Source organism: Podarcis pityusensis, assembly GCF_964106645.2.
Source record: "Podarcis pityusensis genome assembly, chromosome: 6".
NCBI classification, from domain to species: domain Eukaryota; kingdom Metazoa; phylum Chordata; class Lepidosauria; order Squamata; family Lacertidae; genus Podarcis; species Podarcis pityusensis.
This window is the reverse complement of record NC_138030.1, coordinates 25,880,948-25,893,029: the sequence shown is the minus strand read 5'-3', so window position 1 is coordinate 25,893,029 and position 12,082 is coordinate 25,880,948. Positions and strand designations below refer to the sequence as shown.

Sequence of the window (12,082 nt, the reverse complement as noted above, 5' to 3'; positions counted from 1 at the left end):
GAAGGTATCTGTTCTGCTTCACTTCCATTGTACAAAGTGCTATTCCATATGCAACACTTGCTTGTCTGGCCACTGCTCAAGCAACCCATAAAGAGGGTCTGCCCAAATGTCATCCTTCTAATAGGTAGTGCCGTTGTGCAGTTTTCTTTTCAATGATCTCAAAGGGGCTTGGCATGGGAACCTTATGTGAAGTATGTAAGATCAAAGGTTTCTTCAAACTACAAAGAGAATCGATGTTTTATTTAACTTCATGTATCTCAAGAAAACAAGAAATAGATTCAGCATGTAAATGGTGCCATTTTCCAAAACCGCAGGTATAATTTTCCCCCAAATTATTCTTTAGGATCTACTCCATATATTGCCTTATGTATGTGATTGCAGTGAGGATGAAAAGTATTCCCTGCACAAAACCAGTTCTCTACAGTAGACGTTAAGTGTGCGGTGAAATGGTGGCTGGGAATTCATATTGGAGTTGTTGAAGTCTCCAAATATTTTAGATGAGACAAGATGTAGTGCCACAGATTCCTCAAACTCATAAAGATAGCCAAATGCAACAAAAGAAGAGGCTTTAGCCCATATTACACTCCAACAACAATATTGGTATAACAATAATAGTCATTAAGAATTGTATGCAACTCTATCAACCTAATCCCTCCTGCTGCCTCTATCTGCTGCCGTTATCTGCCAAGAAGTAAGGAAAGAAAGAAAGAAAAGTGTGTTTTGGATGGTCAATTCAGAGGAGTTGTGAATTCTTCTGTGGCTCAGATTTTAATCTGAGCTGTAGAAGAATTTCAGGGTTTTGTAAAGTCCCTGTCTATTCCGTTTGCAATGTTTATGAGCCCCTGAAATTTGTATCTGAACTTGAACTGAGAGCTGCCCACCAGCATTTATGCCTTTGGATGATTTTTGCACATTGCCTGGCATGCTGTAGTTGCTGCCATACTTGTGGCTGCTCCAATTACACTCCAAGTAGTATAGCAAACCTTCAAGTCCATACTGTTTGGTTGTACTTGTCATAAGTGTTTATGTCATACACCAGTAACTCACACCACCCCAGGGATTCAGTGGCATGTTATGTAAACATGCAAGTGCAGCTGAACAATACGAGTGTAAGATTATACATTCCCAGAGGAGCATGGGAGCAATTACAAAGGTCACAGGAACCATGTGCTTCAATTAACATGTAAAGCAGACCTTATGTCTAGAATATTGTTATTTCAGTAAGAAGTGACTGCACATGGGAATTCCCTGTGAAACAAATTAACCCTTTAAAACAAACTTAGGCTGTGTACACATTACCAGCTTAAAATGCAGCAAGGTCACATACACACATGCATTTCAAATCACATTTGCACCTCATTGTACACATCAGCATGGCTGGATGTGTTTACAAGTCATATCCTATATAGTCACACCAGTGGGCAGAGAGGAGGGCATGGATGCTCCTTATAGCTTATATTTTCTAATAGGTTGTAAGCTGGTGGTGGCGGACTACATCAAAACACAGTATTTCTAAAAAAACACACAACAGGAACAATGTAGGTTGTAGCAAATATTGTGTGTGCATGGCTTCACAAAACAGTGGTAACAGTGCATTAGATGTGGAGTAAATGGGAGTGTGTACACTATTAAAAACTGAGACAAGCATTTTTAAATCAGCTTTCAGGAGTGTGTTCTGCATAACACACATTTTATTTATTTTATTTTATTTATTTATTGAATTTATATACCGCCCTATACCCGGAGGTCTCAGGGCAGTTCAAAGAACATTGTAGCTACACTTCACTCACAAATTGTAGATCCCAACATGACTTGAGCAACAGGTAATATGGAAAGATCCTGTGTTGGTGTGGCACCTCTACAAGTGATGAGGCAGGAAATGTGCTATGTGGTTCTTCCATCCCTCATTAATTTATCTAGTGCTGTGCTGAAATCTGTCCTCTGGTTTCTTGAAAGGTTTCTTCCCCCATGAAAGAGCCACCTGCCTTTGATTTCATTTCAACTCATTTCCATCTCACAGTGCCCCTGAAGGGCATCTTTTTATTGTGCACTCACTGATCATTTGCCAAGCACCCCCAGAAACATTTGAAAGCAAGACAGAAGGGTGGTGCTATTCGATAGAAGGGTTTTGCTATCTGAGAGCAAGACAGACTATTCCATCCTCCTCATTACCATGTCTTTTCCACTATTTAAACAAATTCCTCGAATACAAGAGTGCCCGGGAGGATGCACTATATGTGCTTTCCAATCCGCTGAATAACTAGTCTCCCTATACATCTGGGTATTAGGGACCTGCAGTTTCATAAGTAGTGTGGTTCTTATCTGAAACTTCCACCACCATGGATTTTTTTTAAAAAAACCTCTATGTTCATTAATGGTTTTCCAGGAACAATTAACAAGAAAGTAAACAATAAAAATTAGAAACTATATTCACAGTCTCCATAGTCATATATTAGCGCAATACAATGTAATATTAGAGTTTATCTGGGCAATGAAGTTGACAAGAAAAAGAAAGCTGTGTTGAGGGAGGGGAGGCTGCATTCCCTGCCACCCTAAACGACACAGCAGATTACAGTGCAGGAGAACCTAATCATGGATGTCCCACATCACATCTAGATTGGTGCTTGGTTCCTTGTAGAACTCTGCAGAAAGGATAATGTAGGACAGGGCTCTGCCTGCCACTGGTTATAGCTCCACCTACTGTTGACCTCCCACCCTTCCACCCTACCAGTCCCAATGGACACCAGCCACTGCTGCTAAACCCTCCTTTCCCATCGGATAGAAAAGAGAAAGGCTCACAATTCTTGAGCAGTTGCAGCGAAGACAGTGATTACCCTGGATGCTCACCACCTGCTTTTGGAAACAGTATTTTTCAAAGTGAAGGACAGTTTACAGTAACTTGGTGCTTAGCCTGCTATTTTCCTATTAGTCTACACCAGAAAGAAATGATTATCAGCAAGACTGCAAGGGGTGAGTGAGATATAAAGGCATGGGTTTTAATTGCAAAAGGAAGAAGAAGAAGAAGAAGAAGAAGAAGAAGAAGAAGAAGAAGAAGAAGAAGAAGAAGAAGAAGAAGTGTTAGACTTGATATCCCGCCTTTCACTCCCCTTAAGGAGTCTCAAAGCGTCTAACAATCTCCTTTCCCTTCCTCCCCCACAACAAACACTCTGTGAGGTGAGTGAGGCTGAGAGACTTCAGAGAAGTGTGACTGGCCCAAGGTCACCCAACAGCTGCATGTAGAGGAGTGGGGAAGCAAACCTGGTTCACCAGATCACGAATTCACCGCTCTTAACTACTACACCACACTGGCTCTCAATATGGAAGCAGCCATATTGAGTCCCCATGACTTTTTTTTTTAAGCTTCATGAATACAAAAAGGTGGTTGTGTGGATATTGGATAGATGATGTGTTTTAAAAATGTAGTGTGCTACAAAAACCAAAACGAACAAAGAGAAAAAGAAAAGAAAATGTGACTGGTAAAATAAAAAGTAATTTGTAAAAATTAAAAAGCAAAACAAAACCCTGCAACTCTAATGAACATGCTCAAGAAAAGTCATATTCAGCTAGGTACTTACAAGTAATAGGAGTAGGAATATGCATTTCTTCTAAATATGCAGTCAGATGAAGAAAATGTCCAAAAGTGGGGAAGAAGGAAAAAAAGCATGATTAGACTTTATATCCATTATGTTAAGCTTGAAATGCACACAGTATTGCAGCGCTTCACCCAGTTTGGCTTTATCTTTTATAGATTTCTGAGCAGTGCTCCAAGGTCTGATAGCTAATCTCCGAGAACAGGAATTCCTGGGTTCTACAGCTATAACTGCCACTAATGCATTGCACGGCCCTGGGCAAGTCACTTCACTGTGCTTTGAGTTCCTCACCAAGGAGTAACACGAAACTACCCATTGCTGCAAAACAGTTTTAAGTCTATCCGTGGGAAGTCTAGCAATGAAAAATGTGAAGAAGAAAAACAACACGTTTAGTACTGTAATAGTAGGACGTTTTAACTTAATACTAGGATAGAACTGAAAGATCACTAGCAAATGCTTCAGCTCTGAAAAGAGGGGCTTTCAGGGGCTAAAATAGCCCTCACTGCCCTCACTGCTAACCTTATTGGTTGCTTATTTGTGGTCCTGACAGCAGCAGTGCACCGCCCTTCCTGCTGCCACAGAGCACAATTTTCCACAATTATTATTTGCACATAGGATTCCAAACTGAACAAGGCTGGCATGGTTTGTCCTTACTCTGATTTGGCTTCTAATGTTACTACATAGTCAAATCTCATTGCAATGTACACAATGATATTTGGCTACAGGGCACCTGAAGTCAAAACAGAGTGAGGGCAATGCTTTCTGCCCTCACTCTGTATGGAGTCTTGATTTTTTTAAAAAAAATAATGAATAAAATAATGCCCCAAAGTAGTGGCACCAGACTGAATAAGGAAAACTTGCTGTATCTGTGTGTAGGGATATCCCCGCCAAAAAAAAAATTGAGGGAAGGACCCCCTGTTTGTAGGGTGCCAAGAATGTGGATGAGGTAGGAGAGTTTTTGGCTCAGCTCTACAAAATGTATATTGCTAGTATATGGAATTGTTTCTGTTTTTTTAAAAAAAAAACCCTGCAGATATGAAAATGCATAATTATGTATTCTATACATAAATGATATCTCTTTGAATATTTCACAATAATATGATTCATTTAAAAGTGTATTGGCTTGAAAAGGAGTTGAAAAGAATACCCAGACCACTATCTACAGACACACAAACACACACACACACACACACACACACACTTAAGCTGTGTTCTTCTTGAGAAATCTCCTGTTCTTAGAAATGAGAATTAAACCTGCATGTAGATTTGCATGCATCATGATCACACATGCATATACACCTTGTACAGTTGTGCATAGCATTCCACTGATGCATTGCCTAATTTGAATAGTGATGTATTATCAATTATTATACACCAGCCCCCAAACAGCTATGGCGATACACAAAAGGAACCCACAAGACTCCTCAGTCTGCTGGAGCTCACATACCCCACTTAGAAAATCAGTGATCATGCCAATAAGCTGCTTGGGGGACACAATTTAATCTTCTCATCCTCTCTATGAAACAGGTAACTGTTGTGATTGTTGATTGTTTAACAGAGCTGGACATGCCCAGCCCTGGCAGTGCTGCATACAAACTGTGGGAATGCAGCCAATTATAGTCCCGGAACAGAGTGCATAATATTATTGTCTCATTTTGAAATAAGGGCTTCTTATCTCCCAAATATTATTCACTATGAGGGGCAATCCACTTCTACGTATATAGTTTCTAAGACTACCCTACTGACAATATACAACACACTACCTCTCAACTTCTAAAGTACTGTTAATACAATTTGGGGTGTTCTTTTGCATTGGACATCTGAGAGTTTGGCCCCAACATAGACCTGTGTAGCAATGCATCATGGTAGAAGTTGTCCTGTCTTGACAAACATGACAATGACACACTGTCATAGGAGAACAGACAAGAGCGAGAACAGTACAATGAAACACAGGGAAATTCAGCTCAACACAGAACTACTTGAAAAGATTGCAACAGTGTTCTGTGTCCAAAAAAATGGAGGAGGTTGGCAGTTCTTGAACACTGTCACCAGCAAGATGACTATTACAGTCTGAACTATTTTGTCTGCAATTAACAAACCAGTTGCTCTAGTATAAATTAAGAGTTGTCATGTGGTCTTGTTGAGAAGATTAGGGATAAGATTTTCCCCATTCCCTTCCTTAGCTCTTCCATTAATTTAGTCTGCCCTACATTCTATTTCTCTTGAATTCCAGTTTAACTAGGAAAACTTCTGAAATTAACTCTGGAACTGAAGCATGCACAGTTTGCTACAGATTACAGTTCTTTTGCCTCTTTACCAATCTCTATGTTACCAGTGAGCATGTACCCATCAATACAATACTGGAACAAAGAGATCTTCATGTGATCATGTACATGACTGCATCAGAATGACATTCTGTCAGGTGTTTCACTGATATACATATGTAGTCCTGTACATTGGTAAACTACCAAGGAAAAAGCTTACTCACATAACTGTATGTACAATCACATCAAGATTCTTTACTACAGTGTTTTATCAGAGCACAAAAGTGCACATATGCATTGTTAAAACACCACATAAAAACTATCACAGTGCAATCAAACCCGTGGTTAGATACTGGGTTTTTGTTTTGTTTTTTGCAGTGTTTTATTAACGCAGATAGGCACATTCGAAATGGAGGAAAGATGTCAATAAACTGAAGGCATTGAAAGACTACATGCACTGACCATTGCTCTGTAAAACAAAGCAAACAAAAAAACCATGGAACCACAGAAGATTCCCTAATGCACAGATTCCACTCTGGAAGCATCTACTCTATGACTCCAAAATATGAGGAGAAATTCAGATGAGAAGAATTTTGGAAGACTGGTTCAGAATAAATGATTTGTGGATTGCAGGCAGGGATGAGGGTACATTTTCTCAAGTCTCAGATTTTAAGTATAATTCAGTTGCCATGCTGAATTCACATGGATAGAAGCCATTTAATCTCTCCTCTGCTTGGTAGTTGCTAGGCATTTGCAAGAACCAATTGCTCCTTCCTCTCCCTCCCAGGTTTGTATACTTTCCAAGTAAGTGTTGCAGGGCTTGTAGAAGTAGAATTACTGTTATTTGTTCTGTGAATCGTGAGTTTCTACACTGGGGGTTTGAAACTAGTGCCCTCCCCCCAGTGTTTTTGGACTACCACTCTCACAATCCTTGGCCATTGGTCAATGGTGGCTATGGATGATTAGAGCTGGAGTCCAAGAACATCTAGGGGACCAGGTTTTCTCTATTCCTGTTCTATTTCATACTCCCTTGGACCACCTCTACAGTCAACAGGTGCTGAGGATGACAGGACAAATGTTACTGTTTCTGTCTCAGTCATTATATGATAATTATTACAAACAAGTCCACTACAAATGCTATCCAGTGATGCACAAGATGTCCTGGAATGCCCTGGCCATTACCCTATTTTACATGGAGAACATGCTTTGGTGTGGAGAATGGTTCCTCTAGAACGGTTCCTCTAGAAGAGCCCTCTTCTGCTCACTGAAGGGGTGTGGAGGGGGTTGTATGAGAAAAGTGACCCCACCCCATCCAAAAAAGTTGTTGTTGTTTCTGCAGACTCTTGCATAAGACTTCTACAAGTTGCTTCTCATAAGCTTTTTCAGTCCACTGGAGCTGATATGCTACAACCTTATTCATTCATGTTATTTACAGTATTTATTTATTTTCAGGATTTATATTTTGCCTTCCCACCAAAGTTTCAAGGAGGCTAACACCAGCATACTTGGTTGAAAACACAATAAATAACAACACCAGATATGGAAATAGCAACTTAACACATATTTATTCTATAATATACCATCGGTATATTATTTCAGTGCACTGTCTATGAGCAGCCTTCTATTACTTGTGCAAGAGTTCACAGAACAGCATTAATGTATATTCTTTGCTAAACAACTCGTTGTCTGTTAAAACTAAGTTTTATACACTTTTCTTTGCAACGCTTCAATTCCTTGTATGCTGGATGTACAGAATCATCTCCACATACAGAATTAGTAGTTTGAGTATTGTTGCCAATATAAATAAAACTAAATGACGCTTCAAGCAAAGCTATTATATCCTTGACTACTTCCCTCCATCCTAATATAGTGTGAATTTTGACATGAAAGGAATATTCACACATTTTATCTTTCCATTCAGTTATTGAAGGAAGAGCCAGTGCCCTCCAATATTTCGCATAGGTTAACCTCTCTGATATCACTGATAATGTTATTACCTAATGCATGTGAAATGAAGGATGTATTGATTTTGGAATAACTGTTTCTTGCCTTGGAAAAAAGCATATAATCATTATTTTCTATGTGCTGACAGATAGCCTCTAAAAATACATCATGCCTTTTCTTAAATAATGTATTCAAAGGTTTAAGTGTTTCCTTTTCTTCCTATTTTATCAGGGAAATTATCCATAACTACATTCATATCTTCCCCTAAAATGAGTTCTATGAATTCTATGAATATTTAGCAAGCGTCTCCAAAAAACAGTTTTTGTTCAGAACTGGGTGCACAGATGTGTGTGTTAAGAAATTAAGTTCTTAAGCTGATGTTCCCCTTTCGTAAGCACCTTTGTCTTTCTATTAAGCACCCAATGGGGGCCTGTTTGTTTCAGCTGGCCTATGCAGGAATATTTTCTTTTTGGTACAGCAGTTCTTTTAGCAGATTACATTGTTGAAAATGTATATGATATTCTGGGATGGAAATCTACCTTTTAGTACTGCTGTTTTATGCATGCTGTGGGTGTTTGGAAGAAATTGTATTGCATTTTTTATTCTATTATTTTGAAGCTGTAATTTTAAAATTTTTATGTAAACTGCGTTGAGAGTGTGTTATTCAGAGGGGTGGCCTATGCATATTCTAAACTTCATTTCTGACTTCTGGGGATTACACATAATGGATAACCATCATAGGCTTCGAAAGTACAGGAGTTAAGAAACTTGGCCTTGCCCATTTAAATCTTACTTTAGGGATAAGGGGGATTACAGTTTAGCATTTCTGATGCCTGCAGTCCAGATATGCAGGATATTCCAACCGATACTGACTTTTGCTGATCTTCATGGGTGATAGGCCTGGAGAGTTCTGTGAAGGCAGCTTGCTCTGGTCAACAAACATTTCAGTGGAAGATATCTTAGGGGTGAGCCGATGAGCGTCTAGGACAATGTGTTAATAATAATAATACCCTGCCGATCTGACTGGGGTGCCCCAGTCACTCTCATGTGTGGGTATGAGAGACCCTGTTCATGGTGCTGACTCATGAAAGGATCTTCTCAGTAGCATCTCTCCACTTAGCAAGGTGCAGCTTGTCAGTATATGGAAACATCGCAGCTGCAAACAGCCAGATTGTTGACATCACATGATGCGGCTATCTGTGGAAAGGAATTTCCCCGGAAGTTCACAGGCTGGAAAAGGCTCTGTGAGGAGTGTAATTTGAAACCTTCCGTTTGCGCATGTACAGGAAGTTTGTCAGACGTGCTGGAAGAACTGAACTGAAAGTACGTGTTTATCTGTAGTGCTGTAATGTCAGAAATAAACATCATGTAAATAGTTTTCTGACTACTTTTCTTTCCCCTGCGGAAGCAGGAGGAGGGGGTGTGTATTTCCCCACGCTTGGGAAAATGTCACGTATCAAAATCTCTCTGGTCTGTCTGGATGTCAGCCAGAGGAGGTTGAACTCCGAAGACTGAGAGGGGCCAGCCTCTGTGGAGGGGGCTTGCAAACTGACATGTATTCCTCATTATCAATATTCAAAGGAAACTAAATACAGTAGTACCTCCAGTTGCATAACCCTCTGGTTACGTAAACTTTGGGATGCGAAAGGTGGCAAACCCAGAAGTATTTTACTGGGTACTGCTGCACGCGCATGCACAGAAGGGGTCCTCAGGTTGCAAAAACCTCGGGATCTGACCGGAGCTCCGGAACGGATCCCGTCCGCAACCGGAGGTACCACTGTACATTCCCGTTGACCTAGGCATTTGATGGCTGAAATGCACTGCTACTAACAACCCTACAACCACTAGTGCTAATATTCAACAAGGGTCAACTTTAATTTAGAAAAAAAAATAAAAAGAAATTGTCCAGTAGCACCTTAGAGACTTTCGTATCTGAAGAAGTGTGCATACACATGAAAGCTTATACCCAGAACAAACTTAGTTGGTCTCTAAGGTGCTACTGGACAATTTTTTAATGTTTTTTGACTGTGTCAGAAGGAAATGTAAGCTCTCAAGAAGTATTTCAAACTGAGTGAGTTTATGTCAGTTAGATGGAATCATTGACTGTTTACCCGTCCCTAATTTCAGTCATGTTTACTTCTTCTGGCAGTGCGTCTTTTTCACCCTGAAACATTTTCTCCTTATACAGTCCCACAATGCCATTGTTTCCCCCATTTGGATAGCAATTGCTACATTCAGAAAAAATCAGATGTATCTATTACTGATCAGTTATAATGCCCTGGGCCATGAGCAGATGTCACTCTGATGTCTGAAGGTAGTGCCTCAAGTTTGTCTAATTAAATCACTACTTTTCTGCCTCATTGCCTTGAAAAGCAAGAGAATCTCATACTAGCTTCTCTGTGGGCTAAGAGATTATTATGGAAGTCTGAGTACAATGTAGCTAAGACACATATGGTTGCTTTTTTCTTTTTGTATAATGTAAGGACTAATCTTTATTTTAAATTTATGTATTTAGGAGTTGCCGTTTTAAAAAAGAAATAATCCATTTATTATACAGATTGTTCCAGTCCATCAATATTTTGGATAGTTTCTCATCTCATTGTAGTTTAATCTGCATTAGCTTTGAAATAAGATACATGCGGCAAATGTATCTCTCAGTTTGACTCTATGATCCTATTGTGCAACTTCAGATCAAAATGATCGGATGAACAGATTTAATATTAATTTCTTGAGGGCATCAACTGGTTTAGTGCAGAAGAGGGTCCTATTTTGAGTCCATACTTATGTACAGTTTAATATCTTTAACAAGCGTCCCTGGTCTGGTGCCATCTGGAAATTCTGGACTCTGCCCCCCACCAGCATCAGCCAGCATGGCCAATGGGGAGGGATAGTGGGAGTTTTAGTCCAATAACACTGGGAGCACAGATTCCCCTGGAAAAAAGGCTTTCATACAAATAAGTTGAAGATGAATGAAACTCAGATATGGCTTTGACCTTAGAGGACAATGCTAGCTGTACACTTGTGGTCAGCAATCTGTGGGACACAGAATAATACTTGCCATTTTCTCTCCTTCCCTGTTCTATTTCCAAACATGTTTCTGACTTTTAATTGACATAGATGCATTTATTTGAATCCAAATCCAAATACTGTAGTCCCAAACATCTGAAAGGAGCTAGGATGGGAAAGACTGATCTATATTGTACAGACTGGAAGCAACTGAACTAGATTAAAGCACTTTGGTTCATTCATGCTGAGAAGCCCTACCATAGTTTTCTTAAAGTTTATAATATACTATATCCAATGTTGCTTGGGATTCTGAGAAATAATAATAATTAAAAAATAGTGCAGTTTTGAAATCAGTGGCTAAAATCAGCACAGTTCCGAAGGGTTCGTTTCACAATCATGATGCAAAATGGCAACCAACTGTATCCAAAGATAAATTAAATCCTGCTCCTTGATATCTTCATGCAAAATCTGGTTATGATATCTCAAGAGGTATTCAAATGTACAGCGAACAGACAAACAGTTAACCTTCCAAAATATATAGTTGATGTTGCTCAGGCAGGAGTATTATGTGACCCATGAGAGCAGCAAAATAAGCAGACTGTACAACGGTGATGGGATAAAATCAGGCTAAATATTTATTAACAGGCAGGGCAAGGGTTGTCATGACATTGGGTGTCAGGATGAGTTCATCATTCCAAAAGCCCCATGTTGATGGAATGGATCTGCTGGGTTTGGATTGCTCTGAACCTGTATGATGGGAGTCAGCCAGTGTTGAACCTTGTCGTGGTGCAAGCCAAGCAAGCAAGGTCTCACTGGAGGACCAGGCTACAGATTCCAACCAGGCAGATACCAAACTCCTATCTGGGTCTGCCATGGTCAATCCTCCCATAGGCCCCCTTATGCCCCTCCATACTATGTTGATCCTGACCAATGCCATTTCCACCCTCATACAAACAATGTTCTTCCGCCTAACAAAAGAAAGCTATAATTTCACTGAGGGAAAGGCAAAAAGAAACCCCAACCAAATGCCAAAAATTTCCTTTCCATCCCTGGGGCTTCTCACAAATTTGTTTGTATAACAATAAGATGGTATGAGTACAGTCTGCTTTAAAAGTCTAGGCTGGACCAGACTTTCTGGTACAACAGCCTTTACTTTCTAAAGCTTGCTTCTGAATTTTCTGAGACTGGTTTTGCACAGTATCAATTAAGTGCCTTTGGTTTACAAGTTAAAGGAAGATTTCTGGAATTCTGAAAATCATGTTGATTTGGTAGTTGTGA

At 39.8% G+C, this 12,082-nt stretch overlaps 1 protein-coding gene across 18 annotated transcripts in view; it reads right to left on the bottom strand.

The window, feature by feature from the left end:
- PTPRT (protein tyrosine phosphatase receptor type T) overlaps positions 1–12,082 on the bottom strand; it is a 617,797-nt gene that overhangs the window by 85,941 nt on the left and 519,774 nt on the right. For 13 of the 18 annotated variants that reach the window (XR_013987409.1, XM_081009187.1, XM_081009202.1 and 10 more), the window contains one exon: positions 3,576–3,605. The exons of 3 other annotated variants lie outside the window; for them this stretch is intronic. Coding sequence is in view for 14 of the 15 variants with exons in the window: in XM_081009187.1 (XP_080865313.1) it covers positions 3,576–3,605 (30 nt within the window). In the remaining variant the exon portion in view is untranslated. The remainder of the gene's footprint in view (positions 1–3,575; positions 3,606–12,082) is intronic. 2 more of the 18 variants (XM_081009198.1, XM_081009200.1) reach the window with 1 other exon arrangement.